The following is a 17,468-nucleotide window of genomic DNA, read 5'->3' on the forward strand; positions in this document are numbered from 1 at the left end:
GTGGCGGGGGGGGGGGGGGGTGTGAAGCGTGGAAGAAGGGGGCTTCCAGGAGAGGGCGCCGGTGGGGCGCGGTGGGACGGGGAGCAGATGGCGGGTGTGGAGGGGTGGCGGGGCGCTTCGAGAGCCCCAGCCTTCCGGCTGTGGAGGTGCGGGGTCGGGGGTGGGCTCCCAGGTGCTCTCTCTTTAAAAGGCCAGCGGAAGCTCCGCGCGCTCGGGCCGCACTTGCAGCGCAAACTTGCGGGGCTGGACTCGCGCCGCCCCGAGTGCTGCAGCGGCAGCGGGCGCCGGGGCTGAGCGGCTGCGGTCCCCTCGCCCCCTCGTGCTCCCGCCCCCTCCCGCAGCCTCCCCTCTCCGCGTCTTCCCTGCTCTCCCTGTCTCTCGCTCGCTCTCATTTTTTCCTGCTGCTGCTGCTGCCGCGACGCCGCCGGGCGCCTGCATCTCGGCCGGCTGTGCTGGCTGGTCGGCTCCCGCTCCACTCGCTTCCCGGCCCGGAGCCCTCGGCCGGACCCCGCTCCCCGGAGCCGCCTCGCCCGCTCGCTCCGGCTCGGACGCTGGGCTCTGCGGCGGCCGGAGCAGGGCTGGCCGCCGCCGCCTAGCTCGCTCGCTCGCTCTCGCTGGAGCAGCAGCCGAACGCCGCGCGCTTGGCGGCGGCTCTGGCCGGGCAGCCGGCCGCTCGTCTCCGCTGCGTCCCGGACTCCGGGCGGCTCCGCGCCCGGCTCGGTCCGCAGCGTCAGCGCCGCCCGCCGCGGCCCGGGCTCTGGGCGCCGCGAGAACCGAGCCTCCGGCCGCCGCCACCCTGCGCCCCCGGGGCAGGCGCGCGCGCAACCGACCCCTCGCCGCGGCTCAGACCTCGTCGGCGCGCGGTAAGTTGTAGCTGCGGGGAACGGGCAGAGGGGACCGTGCCCTCCGGCCTCTGGGGCGCAGGCTGCGGCGGGGACACCGGGGCTCGGGGAGCTGGCCTTTGATGAGCTCCCGCGCTCAGGGCTGCCCGGAGGAGGGCCGGCAGACCCGAGCCCTCGGGGCTGGAGGGCACGGGACCAGCGCTGGAGGGTCTTCCCTCGGGGCTGGGGCTGGCTTTCCAAACACCCCCAAGGGAGGGAATGGGGCAGCGGGCCTGGGGGAAAGTGTCTCTGTGTATGGGGGTTATGTCAGGTTCCACCGGATGGGGGGTCGTGCCAGCTCTCAGGTGGGGGCGGCGGCACTAGCGCGCCCCCTCTGCGCTCTCGAGAGGCAGGGCAGGCGGGGGCGCGGGGCATGATTTGCACCCCTTCCCCACCGTCCCCCGGCAGGAGGGCAGCGCCAGCCTCGCGCGCCTCGGCTCCTGTCCCCGGCACTGCGTCCCGCTCCCGTGGCCGCCCCAGCGCCGCCTTCGCCACCGGCCGGAGCGGGGCGCCCGCTTGCTCGCGGCCGCGGCGGGTTGGGACGGAACCTCAGGGTCTGGGGTCTCCCCGTGGCCCCGAGACTTCAGGGTTAGGTGCTCCTCGAACACTCAGGACCGACCCTCTCCGGGACCCTGATGAACCGGTGCCCCTAGGCGGCCGGCGGTGTGTGTGTGCGTGTGTGTGTGTGTGTGTGTGTATCGGGGGTCCCCTCCGGGGTCGGGCTTCCCCGGCGCCCGCGAGCTGGAAGCGCCCCCTCCCCGCGCGGGGGCGGGGCTGGGAGGTGGAGGCCGCGGCTGAGAGAGGCGCCCCCGCACCGGGGCGGTCTGAGGCTGTTTGTGCTGAAACCGGGCGGCCGTGGCGGCGGCAGGGAGTCTTGAGGCCGGTGCGTACGAGCGCCCCCTGCCCCCAGGCCACGAGTGACACCCCCGCCTTGAGACTTGCGGTCGTTTTTGGAGGAGCCTCTTTGCTTCTTTCCTCCCTCACCATCCTTGCCCCTGGTGCGGGAGGAAGCTGCTGTGTGGGACTGAGCGGGGCTTGCCTAGTGGGGTGCTCTAAGCCACGTGTCTGTTGGAGCGGTGGTTAGTCTGTCTGTCCCTCTGTCAGTCTGGCAGAGTGCGCTCTGTGATGGGGGAGGGAGTAGTGTGTGTGTGTGTTCCCATCACAGTCCCTCCCCCCCTCCATCCTGGGGCGACAGTAGGGGCTCAGGGCAGGCAGGGCAGCCGGCGCTCTGAGTCTCCATACGGGGTACCCTATTCCCATCCCTGGGCCCAGCGGGGTGGAACTGAAGAATATTCTAATTCCCATCCCCACTCCCCCAGGATGTGCTTGGGTCTGCCCGGCTTTCCCCCTGGATCCACATGGGGCGCTGGGCCTCAGGCTCTGGGTGTCGGTGCTCAGCCCCTCAGAGGCCTCAGGGCCTAGGTGGTGGGAGAACTTCCCTGAAGAGCCGAGGACCTGCAGGAGCCTTTCCTGAGGACCTTTCCTGAGGTGACAGAGAGAGTTCCTGCAGAGGCTGGAGGCTCCTGGGTGTGGTCACCCACCAGGCAGAGGGCTTGTCCCCTCTCCTGGGCAGGCCCTGGGGGCTACTGGCCAGGGCCTCTGAACAGGGCCTGGCCACAGTGGAGAGTGGGGGTCAGAGCCCTTGTCCCTCTCCCTGGCCCCAGAGGACCACTTCCTGGAGGGCCTCTCCAGCCCATAGTCAGAGACCTGTCCTTAAGGTGGGGTGGGGGGCCTTTGGGGATGGTGCCTGTGAGCCTCTGCTAGGCTGGATGGGCCTGCCTGCCACTTGTAAATCCGGTGACCACTGTCTTCACCTCCCCCCAGCTTCTATCCTTTTATTCATAAACTCTCCCCTACCTGTCAAGACCTTCACACCTCTCAGGGACAAAAATGCCAAAAAGTCATCCCTCCCTGAGGTCTTAGTCACTTCAAGGGCTACCCCCCCGCCCCGGGGACATTTGCATTTAAGAGAAACCCAGAGAGGGAGATGGCAATGCTTATCCCAAAGAAATGCTCTACCCATGGTGGATTTCAGGAGAGAAATGTATGGGATGGTGGGGGGCAGGCAGCATGTCACATAGACCAGGTCCCCAGCAGGTGGGGGGGGCAGGGGGGGTGGGAGTGGGAGCATGTCAGGAGTTGAGCTGCTTTCTCTGCCTCAGTAGCCTAGCGTGGGCCGGAGGCCGCTCCTCCCTCCTCCCTCCTCCCTCCTCCCTCCACCTGCATCTGGGCGGCTTCATTCTGTTGGAGGCGTGACGTCTCCAGGAGGGAGCGCCTTGCACGGCGGCTGGCAGGCAGGAGGTAGGTGAGAGAGCCGGCGTGTGAGGTGTGAGTGAGCAGTGTGCTAGCCAGAGGGCTCAGGGGGTGGGCCAGGCCAGAAGGGCTCTGCCGCCCCCACCCTTCCTGAGGGGTCCCCAGCCCGATCTCCAGGATGCTTGGCTACACCCGGACCCGCCCCACTGCAGGGGGACAGCTGGCAGGAAAAGATGGGACCGGGACCCACGGGCTTCTGAGCGTTATAATTACAGCCAATAGGCACATCCTCTCCCCTAGACAACTGTGGAGCCGCGGCCCCTAATTACCACCCCCCCAGACATCTGCCCACCCCTGCTGTCCTCCTCTGCTCGGCCTGGAACCCCACTTTCCAGTGGGCAGGCCCCGCTGGCAGCCTGGGCAGCTGGGCCCACTGGCTGCTGGCTGGAAGGTTACCTCGCTTCTGTAGAGTGCTAGCTGCCTCTGCCGCCTGGAGAAGACATGCGGGGTGCTGGCTTCTGGGCTCTGGCGCTGCTCGCTGGGGCTGGCAGAAGAGCTGCCGGCTGTCCAGGCCGACCTGAGGGAGGAGGCCGAGGGGCTGCCCCTGGTGGACAGTGGGCCTGGAGCAGAGGACACCAGCTTTCTGCCTGCTGCCAGCTCCTGGAAAGAGCAGGGAGGGCTCGTTTTTGTGTCAACTCTGCCCTAGATAGCCAGGGACTATCAAAAATTAATTTAGAGATCTCGCACCCTTGCAGAGTGCAGGCTGCGTTTCCCTTGCTCCGGGGAGCTCTGTTTCTTTCCGGCTGGGTACTGTCTCCGGCCTCCCTCTGTCTCGCTCTGCCTCTCTCCCACCTTCTCCCTGCTGCCTCCCAGCCGCTCTGCATTCCCAGCAAGCTTCCTTCTCCCACTGGTCCTGGAGTCGGCTCTGGGGGCTTCTGCCTTGGCTCCCCCCACTCCCCTCCACCTCTCTTTGCCTGCCTGAGCCTGCTTCTGAGAGGGAACTTGCTTAGAAAAGATGAAGCCCACCTCGTGGCCCTGCCCGCTGCCCTGCCTCCTTGCCCACCTCCTCGCCTGCAGGCCTGAGGGAGCCTCTTCCAGCCTGTCCGGGGATTCTCTTGGCTCCTTGGAAAAAATGGGCACCACAGGGATAGTAAAAATCACCTCTTAAATTAAAGCCGATGACTCCCGTCGAAATGTTTTATTATTAACCTCACCGTTTAGCAACCTCGTGGCAGCAGCGAGGCAGAAATGTATGTGTACACACGTATATTAAATAAATTGGAGAATGTACTGCATAATGGCATTATCTGGACCCCATTCAATTAAGGTAGATATTATCTGCAGTAATTGGGAAATGCCAGCCCGTAATGACGGCCCAGGCCATTTTGGGGCCAAGCCACACGGACGAGCTGGCTATGGTGTCTAGTTAAACCTCCCTGTTCCCCTGGAGAAAGCACTGGCTGCCTGTTGGCTGGTGATGGTGAGTCCCAGGAGAGCTCAGCCAGCCGCGTGTCCCAGGCTGGGCCACCCACTTCAGGACCAGGAGGTTTGGTCCTGCCCTGTTCCCCTCACTCAGTCCTCCCAGCCACCCTTCTGCTCCTCGGGGGGACAGAAACTAGCCCCTGGACCTGTTTTCTGTTGGGGCCGTGCCTTCTAGTAAAGACACTGTCGTTGCTACAGGGTTATTTTTAGATTTGAATATAGAAATAAAGATCGGAGACTTGACCTGGATTCTTAAGTTTCTGGCGGGTGATTGCTTCTCAGATGTCACTGCCCCTTCTCTGTGCCTGGCCTCGGTATGCGCTAGGGATGGAAGTCTCACCCACAGCTGTCGTCGTGTCCACGGCTGTGCAAGACGGTAGAGTTGGCTGTTGGCTTGCTAAGCCAGTGGGCCCCAGCGTTCCTGGGCGGTGCTGGGGTTGGGGAGCTCTGATGTCAGGAGTGGAAACAGGAAGGAGGAGAGAGGAAGACGAGCATTGCAGCGAAGCCCACAATAGCAGCAGCTGCAAACAAAGACGCTTGCCCACTTGGGTCTTGTGCTGGAAAACTGGGGGTGGTGGTGGCCTGTGGGGGTGGGGTGAGTTGCGGTGGGTAGGAGGGGCTGAGGGTCAGAGGAGATCTGGGCTAGCCTGAGTTTGGCAGCTGGCCCCCTGGCTTTGGGAGAGTGGGAAGGTCAGGGCTGGGCATTGTCTGGACTGAACTGGGACCAAGGGCCGATGAGATGTGCTTGCTTTGCCCTCCAACTGATGCGAGCCATTGTGGCCTTAGCAGGTGGCTGCCCTTTGAGCCTCAGGTTTCTCTTGTCATGAGTCCCTGCCTGTCACTCTGCTCATATCCCTCCAGTGGGCCCTCATTTCTCTGTCCACGCTGGGGCCCACAGGTCCTGCTTGATCTCATGCTCAGTGCTCTCTCTGACTTCCTCTCCTGCCTCTCCTCCTTCCCACTGCCCTCCAGTCAGGCTGGCCTTCTTGCTATTCCTTGAGCAATGAACGCCAAGCACGTGCCCACCTCAGGGCCTTTGCACTTGCTGTTCCCTCTACCTGGGTTGCTTTTCTCCCAGATACATGGCTCACACCTTCACTGTATTTTTTTTTTTTTTCTGTGAAGAGGATCAGCCCTGAGCTAACATCCAATGCCAGTCCTCCTCTTTTTTTGCTGAGGAAGATTGGCCCTGGGCTAACATTCGTGCCCATCTTCCTCTACTTTATATGTGACACCACCACAGCATGGCTCGACAAGTGGTGCGTCGGTGCGCGCTCAGGATCCAAACCTGTGAACCCCGGGCCACCGAAGTGGAGTGCGCACACTTAAGCACTTGTGCCACTGGGCCGGCCCCATGCCTTCACAGTTTTTAATCTCTGCTCAAATGCCACCTCCTCAGAGAAGCCTTCCCTGTCTTTTTCTGAAAAAGCCCTTCTGGGTCATTCCTCGTCTCCTTACTTGCCTTATTTTTCTTGATATCCCCTCGATTCCATGAAGTACCGCACATCCGTGTGTAGTGTATTTATGGTCTCTCCTGTGCCCCTCGCACTGGGATGTTGACTCCACAGGGCAAGTGTCTGTGTCTGTTTCCCTGTCAGCCATTTCCCCAGTGCCCGGAGCAGAGCCTGGCACACAGTGGGTGCTCAGCACAGGTTTGAATAACACATTGAATAACTGAATGGTCGTGGCAGAGGGATTGTATTCTATGCTGACTACACAAGAGGGCCGTAAGAATACAGTGCAAGGTCTGAGTCCCACTCCGTGGACCGGGGATGCTGCTGCAGCTCTGCCTCGGTGGAGGTGGCTGCCATGCTGGCTCTGGGCAGGGACCCGGCTCTGTCTGGTCATTTCTTGAGACTCTCCTGTGTTCTGAGCCTTGGGCTAGGCACAGGGATACAGAGATGAGGGCGGTGCTGTCCACGCAGGCCCTTAATGTCCTCCCAGGCTCATCAGTGTCAAATAACAGAGAGAGAGGGGGGCTTTACAGCATTGATTGTGGAGGAAGGAAATAATGGGAACTGGAATAATCAGGGCAGGCTTCCTGGAGGAGGAAGGCTCTCAGTTGCTACTTGAAGGGTGAGTGTCCCAGGGAAGAGGCTGGAGGGAATCGTAGCGTGATTGATTAAAAGTTTTCTCCTCCTTAGTTCCCACTGGCATTAAGCTAAGGAATTACTTCCTCTCTCCCTCTTTTCCTCCCTCCTTCCCTTCATTCCTTCCGCACGTATTTCTCCAGTCCCCACCACATGCACAGCACAAAACCCATCTCTTCTGAATCCGGCTCTTGTGGTTTTGGAGGAATGGGGGGGAGTGGGGATGGCTTGTGAAGTGAGGTCTGGGGTTTCTGAACTTGGGAGGGTTCCGACCCAGGCTGGGGAGCGAGAGCAGCTGGGGGAAGTGAAGGGGTCCTGGGCCCAGACCCCACCTGCGCTCTCCTCCTTGCTCTTAGAACATGGCCCGGGCTGGGGGTGGGGGGTGCCTGGGAGCAGGGCTGCTGGTTCTATTAGTACAGAAACAGATGACCTGGGAGAGAAGGGCAGAGCACCCAGGAATCATTCACTCACATTACCTCGTTCGTTCACTTCCAGACATGCTGAGGGGGGGATGAGGGCAGTGTGCCAGGTGGGATGCAGAGATATCGTGATGAGTATGGCACGATCCCTTCAAGTTGTTGTGGTCCAAGTAGGGAGGAGGTTGTGCTGGGGGAGGGTTTGAGGGAGCTTATTGGTCATCCCCTGTCCCCATGGACCCACAGTCGTCCAGTTGGAAGTCAAAGGATGCACTTTGTCGCTGGGGCAGCTGGGGTGGGCACTGCTTCTGGTGACCTGCTCCCTGGGTCTAGGCCTGTCCATTTAGGAGGAGATTGTCCAGCAAACCACATCTGCCCAGCCAGTGCGGGGGGCCCCAGGGGAATGTGAGGGAGGGGGCCACAGAGGAGACCTGCAGTGCAGCATCTCGGGGCCACAAGGGCTCCCATGGGTGTGGGGACTTATAGGAAGGTGGGGAGAGGCCTCAGGTTCTCCCTCACTTCCCTCTGTGGGGAGCTGAGCAGCTGGCCCCTCCCTCCGTGGAAACGTGAGATGTGGGCGATGAGGCGTCTAAACAGCTCAGGAGATTCAAAACAGACTCCACTCATCCATTCACAGTCCCCCGCTCTTCTGAGCACCTGGGCTGTGCCGGGCCAGCGGAGGCAAAGGTGAATAGAGATGAAATAATGCTGGAGGGAACAGGGGAAAGCTGGAGGAAGGGGCTGCCAGCAGGACAGTGTGACAGGAGGCTCCAGGAAGAGGGGGACGGGGGGATGGGGGCAGCCCAGGCCTCCTCGCGGAACCCCGAGGGGCTGGCCTGCGGGGGAGCCAGGCCCTGTGAGTCCCCTCAGAGGGCTGGGAGCTGGAGTGAGCCGTCTGGTGAGGGCCCCACCCCTGGGAGTGGAGAGCAGGGTCCTTCCCTCTGACTCTGCCCTTTGCTTTGGTGTTTGGGAGAATTCTATTTCCTTAGTATCGGGAGAATGAAAAGAAGATCTGTGAAAACTAAATCAGAGTCTAGTCAATCTCTCTTTGGCTCTGGTTGTTGTTTTGTGGTTTGTGGTTCTTTCTGGCTCAGGCCCTGGTGCAGAGGGAAGGACTTCGGTCAGACATAAGAAAAGCACGATCTCCTGCTTGTTAGGCCTTGGAAAGGGCCACTGAGGCAGGTTTGGGGACTTCATCTAGGCAGGCCCTCAGATTTCAGAGAGGCCCTCAGACGGTGGGCGTGGCTGGGCTGGGGTGGAAAGGGCAGACTTCCATCATCCCCCCGGCTCCCCTCACCTCCGCTTTCATTGAAGAGAATGTTCTAGAAAATGCTGCTGGCCAGTGAACTATTGCTGTGTGGAGGTGACTGCATGCTCTTCTTTCTGGTTCTCATCCCTCCCTGCCTAGCTCTGTCCTCCCCTGGAGCTGAAGAATCCAGCAAGGCCCAGCGAGGGAAGTGAATGCAGGGGCTGAGGAGAGAGGTGGGGAAGGGAGAGAGAAGGACAGGGAGAAGACACCCACCTGGGGGGCACGCTGACTTGGCCCTGCAGCCATCCTGGTGACTTCAGCTGGGGAGGGGTCCCCTAACTGTCCCAGGTTTGAGCTTTCCTGTCTGTCTTGGACTTCGGGGGGGGGGTGGTCTGAGGGCTCCAGGCCCCCCCACCCCAGCTGGCCCTGCCCTCCCCTGCAGATGCAGGCAGCCCCGTGGGGGAAGGGAGGATCAGCCTGCACTCCCCTCCCGCCCCACCCCCAGCCTCTGCTCTTGGTGGCTCCTTTCACTCGGTATTTTTACTTTTCCCTTGTTCCTGTTACATGATCAAAGGAAGGAGGGGAGGCTAAAAGAGGCAGCATTTGCCCAGCTCTTGGGAGAAGCTCAGAAAAGGCAGGCCTGGTAGGGCTGCGGGTGGAGCGGGACCGCTGTAGTGGGGCTGGGACCCAGTCTCCTGGAGGGAGGCCTTGTGGGCAGTCTGAGTAGCTTGGGGCAGGGCCTGGGTCCCCGGGGTCTGGATTCTAATGCTGCAAGTATTTGCCTTTCTCCCCATTGAGGCCTCCTTCCCCTATGTGGCCCCTGTCCTTCCCGTGTGACTGTGTGTGTGTGTGTGTGTATACATGTGCCTGCGTGTGCACACTGCTCGGCCCAGAGGTGCTCAGGTTTCAAGGACAAGCCCGTGTTGAGCCGTCATGAGGGATCTGGGAGTCTGAGCAGGGCCCGACTGTCAGAAGCTGCTGTGCATGGGCCTCCCAACCTGGGTCTGCCCTCCTGCGGCCTCGGCACACGGCTGTCATGATGCCCCAAATCCCTCCATCCGAAATTCAGGAAAACCAAGCCTGGGCCCCAGGATGAGAACTGGGCAGGGCCTGGGAGACCCTTCGTGCCAGCGTGGCAGAGTGGTCAGGGCGGGGACAGCCTGCACAGCTCTGTCCCTGGCTATATGTCACTGTCCAAGGTTTGGTGCCTCAGCATCCTCGTCTGTGAGATAGGAATAAAAATACCACCTAGCTCCTGGGGATGTGAGCATGACCTGAGAAACCGTAAGCAAAGCACTAGGACGGGGCCTGGCACATGGCAATATGTTGTCATTTGCTGCTATTTCTCCATGGGGCACTGTTGGCATTTGGACAAGACTGTTTCCTTGTACATCCTGTCCTACCCACGGCATGTCTGACCCCTGCCTGGACGTAGGCTACTAGGTGACTCCCTCCCATCATTGTGACAACTGAAAATGGCCCTGCTGTGACAGGATGGCCCCCAGACTGGATCTTATTCCAACCCACCCATTTTACAGATTTTGAAACTGAGGACTCTCTAGGGGACATGCTCGCCTCCAGCAGGACGGCAGCAGGACTGTGGATCTGTCTAAGGCTCCTCCAGTTTCTCTCTTCGGAATTGCCTAGTAGTACTGGCATCAGCATCTGGTACCCACATCCCCTCCCTCCCCACAGCCGCCCCGGAAGGAGATCTGATAAACTCACGAAGGTGTGAGTGATGATGACAGTTGCATTCAGTAGCCACTCGCCTCCCCTGTGTTGGAACAGCTCTTAAGCTCTCTCCACAGCACTGACCCCCAGCCCTTGGTCAGGCGCTGGGTTCTGGCTTCAGGGGTGAGAGTGGTATTAGGAAGCTTTCCCGGGGTCCCCCAGGGCTCCCTCAGTGGGACTGGTGCTGGCTTTGGGTCCTGACCCATCATGACTTGCTGTGTTGGGAGGGTTATGTGATGCCTCTGGGCTACTGGTTCACCTGCAGAATGGGGCTGAGGAGGAGTCCTAGCCATATTCTTGGCCTCTGAGGAGCTAATGGGGAGGGAGCGTTTTGATGAGGGGGTGAGATGTGAGGCGAGGGTCCAGAAGGGGCTTGCTGGAGAAGCCCAGGAGCTGAGGCTGGACCCTGGGGCGCCATCCCCTCCCCTCCCCTCCCTTTCCCCAGAGTCGGAGCAGTCAGGGCCTCTACAGGGGGATTCCAAGGGGGGCGGGGTGGCTCCGGGACCACTGCTTGGCCTTGGTGGAGGACCACGTCTCCAGGGAAACCTCCCAAACCAGCCACAAGCCCCTCTTCCAGACGGCTGAGGAAACTGAGGCACAGAACCAGCAGGTGGCTTGCTGGTCTTCACTGGCGAGACCGTGGGGCGAGGGGCTTCCGGGTGGGCTCCCCAGCCAAGCCCTGACTCAGCTTCCAGCCCCTCTCACCGTGGCCTCCTAAGTCGAGGGGAGGGAAGCTGCTGGCTTTGAGCAGGGAGGCTGGGGCGAGGGAAGGAGTCCCAGGGGAAATTAGCCCAGATACGCAGTGAGGATGAGGAAGAGCCATGTTCTCTCCTCTACCCTTGCAAATAAACATTTAATCACAACAACAATAATGGTGATGATGATCACAATATCGTGGGGGAGCTCAGGCTGTAAGCCGAGCCCCACCCGAGAGGGAGGAAGTGGGGACAGAGAAGGAGCAATGGAGCAATGGAGAGAAAGGTGGGGAGCAAGAGGAAGAGGGAGGGTGGCCCAGCGGGCGAAAAGGAGGCTGGCTCCTCATTCAGGAGCCGCTGGGTTATCCTCTGCCCGGGGTCGCTGGGCAGCCGGGGTGGAAATGTGACACGGAGGGTCCACCTTGCCCTCCCCGATGAAGGAGGAGAATCCTGAGCCCCTACAGCCCCAGCTTCTCCCTGGCCTTCACAGTGAGCAGCTCCCAGCCTGCTTGCTTCTCCAGGGGGCCTCGTGAGCTCTCTTTGGCTCTGAGTCCCCAAAGAGCCTAAGTGTCTCTGGTTCCAGAGCTGGGAAGCTGGGTTCTAGGCGGTGTTCTGCTCACCACCTGTGTGACTCCTGCTCAGGGCCTCAGTTTCCTCATCTCTAAAATGGGGTTGGTCCCAATGCAACTGGTTTCTTGCTACTCCTTCAAGTGGGCGAGTGTTAGGAAGACCCTTCCTCCTCCCAAGCCAGTTCCAGGCTGTTCCCTGGGGAGTGTGCTCTCTGATCCCCAGGCGCTGGATGGCAGTGGGTACAGGCCTTAAGACATTTTCAAATGTGACCTAATTTCTGCCTTAAGCTCTCTCATTTAAACCAAAGTTGAGCCGCAGCCGGGAGGAAACCAAGTTTAGATTTGTGGGGTCTCTGGCCGTACCCTCCAGCTTCTCCTTCTCTCCGGCTCCCGATGAGAGATCAGAATAGCTAACATCTTCTTTGGGCTTCTGTTTGACTCTCTCTCTCTCTCTCCCTTCTAAGGTGGTAGGAGAAGAGCCTTGGAGCTGTTTTCTCCTTGATGCCAGGCTACGCCAAGCGAGGAGCACGCTCCTCTTTTCACAGTCATCCACCAAGAACAGGCCTGCAGGACGTGGGGACCAAGACTAGAGCTTTGCCGTGCCCTGGCCACGCCCTGCCACCTGTCGGCATGGATTGTGCTGGCAACTGAGCATCGCCTGAGAGGCGGGGAGCACCAGCATGGTTCACCCTGTTGGCTGCCCTCAGCCACCCCGCTGCTGAAGCTGCCCTGGAGAGACTTGTGTGGGCTGCTCTGCCCACGCTCACCCAGGCCATGGGGCCAGGGGCCTGCCAAGGCTAGGAGTGAGACCTGCCGTTCATGGGTCTCTAGGGATTTCTGAGATGCCTGGGAAGAGAGGCTGGGGTTGGTGGTGGGCCCGGCTGCCCCTTTGCCTGCTCCTTAGCCTTTATGGCCCCTGGGTGCCTTCCTCCCTGGGGAAGCCCAAGGGCCACCCCCACATGAATTCCATCCGCATAGACGGGGACATCACACTGGGAGGCCTGTTCCCGGTGCACGGCCGGGGCTCAGAGGGCAAGGCCTGCGGAGAACTTAAGAAAGAAAAGGGCATCCACCGCCTGGAGGCCATGCTCTTTGCTCTGGATCGCATCAACAATGACCCGGACCTGCTGCCCAACATCACGCTGGGCGCCCGCATTCTGGACACCTGCTCCAGGGACACCCATGCCCTCGAGCAGTCTCTGACCTTTGTGCAGGCGCTCATCGAGAAGGACGGCACAGAGGTCCGCTGTGGCAACGGTGGCCCGCCCATCATCACCAAGCCTGAACGCGTGGTGGGTGTCATCGGTGCTTCAGGGAGCTCCGTCTCCATCATGGTGGCCAACATCCTTCGCCTCTTCAAGGTTAGTGCCTGCTGGTTGGCCCAGAGGTGATCTTCCGCCGACGGCCCCGGCCCTCCACACGCGGGGTGCCAGCCTGGCCAGCTCCTTTCTCCTCTTCTCGTGCTGACTTCGAGGGGGTTTTTCCCTGGGAGCAGAATCTGAGCATTTGGGGCGGTGCTGTGCTCAGAGCTTAGACTCAGCAGAGTGAAGGCGTTGGGGAGGGACCCAGTACGTGGTGCTGCCCGTGGTGCTGAAACCGTACCTGCCACCAGCAGCCCGTCGAGCAGCTCCGCTCCTCTGCGGGGAATTCTGAACCAAGACGGGAGAAGGAAGTGCTGGCGAGCAACAGAGGGGAGGAGGAGATAGGCAGATGGATATAAAAAGACAGACAGATGGATAGATAGAAATATAGGTAGATAGAAAGGTAAACAGATTAAAAGACAGACAGACAGATAGAATGGAAATATATGAATGTTGGAGATTGCCAGGGAGAAAAAGCCAGACTTCTGTTTTGACATTGTTTTCAAATAATTGCAGTTCCCAAGAAAGCTACGTTTTTCTTCTGGGTAGTTGAGAAAGCCCCTCTGTGGCCCTCCCACTGCACCCCAAGATTATGGCTAGAAAATGTGTCCTGATTTTTTGGATGGGGCGTTGGGCTACTGAGCCCACAGAGGATGTAGCTGAAGTTGGGAAAAAGGCCTGGAGGGAGCAGGCGGCCCCTGTTTCCGGTGCCCTGGGCCCTGAGCCAAGCTTGCCACGCTCTTTTCCTTCCTTCTACTCTTTTCTCTGCGCACCTTTCTCCCTTTCCTTCTGGAATCCCTCCCCACCCCCTCCTTGCCGCCTCCCTTCCTCTCTTCCTGGGGCAAGAGCTGCTGATTTGCAATTCAATTGGAGCCAAGTGCTTCGCTAAGCTGCTAAAACAACCGAAAGCTACCGGGTAGAGAGAAAAACATTACAAGCATTTTACCAATAATTATGTGCCTGCTCCTCTCTCGGAGCCTCCCTCTTTGCTGTGTGTGTGTGTGTGTGTGTGTGAGAGAGAGAGAGAGAGAGAGAGAGAGAGAGAAAGGGGGGGGAAGAGAGAGAGAATAGAGTGAGGAGGAGGGGCGCACAGAGGAAGCCGCTGGGTCCCTCCTTCACTCTGGGGTCAGATTCTCAGCCTTGGGAGTGGGCCCCTTCCCTCCTCAGTCTCCTGAGTTAGTGAGTGGACTCAGAGGCTGCTTGGCCCCACGGGGTGGGAAGTGCTGAGGCTGGACCTTTCTCGCTGGACCCTTTCTGGAACCCATTTGCCCAATCACATGATGCATCAGTACTTGGGGGCAGTTCTGCGGTAGGGGGCCGGGGTAGAAGTGGGGATGGATGGTGCAGAAGGTCCCTGTGTTGGGGCACAGGGGTTGGGGGTGGGGGGAAGAAAGGGGGCTGGAGTGGTCCTGTCACAGCGTGGCGTGGGGGTTGGAACTTTGACAGCACTGCTCTGGACCACGTGTGCCCTGTGGTCCTTGCCTTTGGGCCTTTTTCCTGGAGTGTTGGTTTTACTTGATGGTCTGGACGAAAACACTATTTTAATCTTAAAGCAAGTAAATGCGTTATGAAGAATGCAAAATTAGGATGAGGCAGGAGACTTGAAGGAAACTTTGCCCTTGGAGTGGACAGTTGGAACAGTCCCTGGGGAGCTGTGCTGCTCGTGGTCACTCCATCGTGGGGTGGTTTGGGCATGGGTAGCCTGGTCCAGTCCTTCGGCCTGCCCAATTTGCAGTGAGGAGTGGAGACCCGGGAGGGGGCGGAGCGCAGCGTTCGGCCGTCCCAGGCCAGAGCCTAGTGATGGCTTGGCTAGCTGAGTCATGACATCAGCCTGCCTGACCAGGCCTGGGAGGTGAGGCGACTGGGCCATCCAGCAGAGGGGACAAGCCTCGGATTCCTTGTCAGCCTGTCTGGGTGGGGCACAGACCCCTAGCCTCTGAGAAGGCCCGACAACGGTGGGGCTCCTGCAGCCCCCTTATCTGAGCCTTTTATTCAATACCTTTTGTGACTGGGTGTTTCAGAAAGATGCTAAAACAGTCTGATCGGGCCCTTGGGGCTGTGACATCGGTGAGGGTCCCTCCCCCCATCTCCCAGAGGGGAGCCCCTGCACTCTTTACAGGGAGGTGGGAGAGATGGAGGAGTTGAGCCGCGTCACTTGACACGTGGCAAAGGCTCTAAGGAAGCCACTCTCAGTGCTGGGCCTTAACGTGTGTTCTTGGAAACGTGGACATTTTGGGATGAAGTGCCCCGTGCCCCACCAGGAGTGGGCTGTGACTTCTGTGCTCACCTCTCCCAGGACGGGGCACGGGGCCCTGGGGCCAAAGTGCCTCCCCAGCCTCGGGGCTCCCAGCTGTTCCTTTCTGTTCCTTTTCCTCTGCCCATCTGGTCACATGAATGTGGCCGTGGCCTCAGTTTCGTCTGTGCCTCCTCAGATTCCAGAGAGGTGAGTGGGTGGGGTCAGGAGGCCCCCCTGCTGCACAGAGAGTGAGGTGGGACTGGGAGGTAGAGGCCTGGGGAGGAGAGGAGGATGGGGGACAGAGGGGGCACGTTGGGAAAGGGAAGGGGCGGGAGGTGGCGGGAGCTGCGGAGAGAGCCAGGGCGAGACAGATGGCTGTGGTCTGCATTCCCCGGGTCCCTTTTAACAGCGTTAATGTTCCAGGCTGGCGACAAGAGGGCTCCTCAATAATTAAACTGATAGAAATGAGAGGCTGGGCGAGAAACTTGAAAGCCATTTACAGAGGCAAAAAGGTTGAACTTTGGGGAGAGCAGAAAGGAGCAGGAGCTTCAGGCAGGAGAGGATGAGGCACGGGCACCTTGGGGGTCCGGGGGAGCTGCGTTGCGGGTGTCTATTTCAGAGGGCGCCCCTGCGGCCCCAGCCCCGCTCTGCCCCCACCAAGGCTATTAGCGGGCCTGCTGGGCACTCCCACCAGAGGCTGTGATTACAGCTCTCCTTCCTCCAAGAGGTGGCTCTCCTGTGCGCAGCTCTCGGAGAAGCGCTCTGGACGTGGGGGCACTAGGGGTTGTTACCTGCCTGGACGCTGCTAATGGGGAACAGTCATAGCCGGGTGTGAGCAAACTCACAGCTGTCAGAGCTGGGAGGGGCCAACTCCCCGTCCCACAGGGGTGGGAACAGCCCTGATGAAGTGGCAGGGCAGGGCTGGAAGGCAGCTCCCCAGCCCCTAGCCTGGGCTCTTTCCAGACGGCCTGCCTGAATAGACTGGGTTGGAAGTGGCACTTGAACCGAGACCTCCACTGGGGACCAGAAGCCCTGGCTTTGGGACGTCATGGGTCTGACAGTTTATATCCCTCGCGTCCCTGCTCGCACCCCCTTCCTTCATCTCCATTTTGGCTCCATTCTCTTAGGACAGGGGATATTGATGGATGTCAAGAATACCTTTTGGAGATCCTAAACCCAGAGGATGCGGCCTGTATGATGCTATGCTGTGGGGACAGCCCAAGTTCTGGAGCCAGCCAGGCCTGGGTCTGAGTCTCTGCTTCTCCAGTGTTACCTCACCATATCCACCATATCTACCTGCCATATCAGTCATTTACACCCTAGTGTGAATGAGCCAATAACACCTTTTCCTGAGAGCAGCCATTGTAGGGGGGAGAAGGGACATACCAAGTGCCCTGCAAGGAAGCAGTTTTCAAATCCTGGACCTGCAAGAGCTCAGAAGGATCCAGAAATCATTTCATTGAGTACCTCATTCATTTTGCAGTGGAGAAGAAACTTGAGGCTTGAGGAAGGGGAGACGGCACAGTGTGGTGGTTAAGAATTTGGATGCTGGAGCCAGACAGCCTTTGCCACCTTGGCAAATTGTTTAGCCTGTTTGTGCCTCAGTTTCCTCATTTGTAAAATGGGGTTGATAATGGTCTCCTAGGCCAGGTGTGGGAATTAAGAGTTGTCTAGAAAAGGCCTAGCACGGAGCCTGGCACACAGTCAGCCCGTAGGAAATGTCATTGCACAGCTTGTAACCGGGCTTCAGTTGGCATAAGGGGCTCCATTGATGCGGAAGAGGCCGGAGCGGGTGGGCAGTGACAGACGGTGACCTTTGAGGCTGATCCTTGGAGAGGCCCCACCATCTGCAGGGCCTCCATGTCTTCCTGCCGAGTTGAGACTGAGCAGCCAACTTAACTGTTGGATACTGAGAGTTTTCGTGCTGTCACAACAGGGGGGCCAGGGAAGGAGGAGTGGGGTGGAGTAGGGGTAGGAGGGGGCAGGCAGGAGTGAGGGTGGAGGGGACGCCAGCCAGCGGGCGGGTGGGCAGTGCCCCAGCTTCCCAGGAGAGGCTGAGACGGGGATGCTGGTGAGCAGTGTTAGCCTCTGTGCACAGCCTCCAGCCTGGTCGTATGGTCTCTTGACCGCGCGGGGCTGTCAATGCCGCGAAGGTTGGTGGCGGCTTCTAGAGAAGGCTGCCGGCCTGGTGCGTGGCCTGGCTGCTCCCCAGCGCCTGGCCCAGGGCCCCTGGGCACACTCTATGTCTTGGCTGACGCCAGATGTTCTGTTGAGGTTGTGGCTTTTGTGTCTTCAAAGTGTTTGCACTGCACAACCAGGAGGAACTTGCGAGAGAGTCCACTGGTTCTCCCACATTCTGCCCGCCTTCCTTGAGACAGCTCTTTCCTCCAGGCGCCCAGACCAGGATGCTCGGCGGCATTTTTGACTGCCCCCTTCCTCTGTCGCAAACCCTGCAGGCTCTCCTTTCAGGAGGACCTGGAGCTGACCACTCCTCGCTGCTCCCAC

The 17,468-nt window shown here is 59.9% G+C and overlaps 1 protein-coding gene across 3 annotated transcripts in view; it reads left to right on the top strand.

Annotated features, from left to right (window-relative positions):
• The first annotated feature begins 380 nt into the window (after nt 1-380).
• GRM4 (glutamate metabotropic receptor 4) overlaps nt 381-17,468 on the top strand; it is a 118,008-nt gene continuing 100,920 nt past the window's right edge. For all 3 annotated transcript variants that reach the window (XM_058554563.1, XM_058554562.1, XM_058554564.1), the window contains exons 1-2: nt 381-863; nt 11,831-12,727. In XM_058554563.1, the coding sequence (XP_058410546.1) occupies nt 12,209-12,727 (519 nt within the window). In that variant the 5' untranslated portion in view covers nt 381-863; nt 11,831-12,208. The remainder of the gene's footprint in view (nt 864-11,830; nt 12,728-17,468) is intronic.

Source organism: Diceros bicornis, chromosome 14 (genome assembly GCF_020826845.1).
Source record: "Diceros bicornis minor isolate mBicDic1 chromosome 14, mDicBic1.mat.cur, whole genome shotgun sequence".
NCBI classification, from domain to species: Eukaryota; Metazoa; Chordata; class Mammalia; order Perissodactyla; family Rhinocerotidae; genus Diceros; species Diceros bicornis.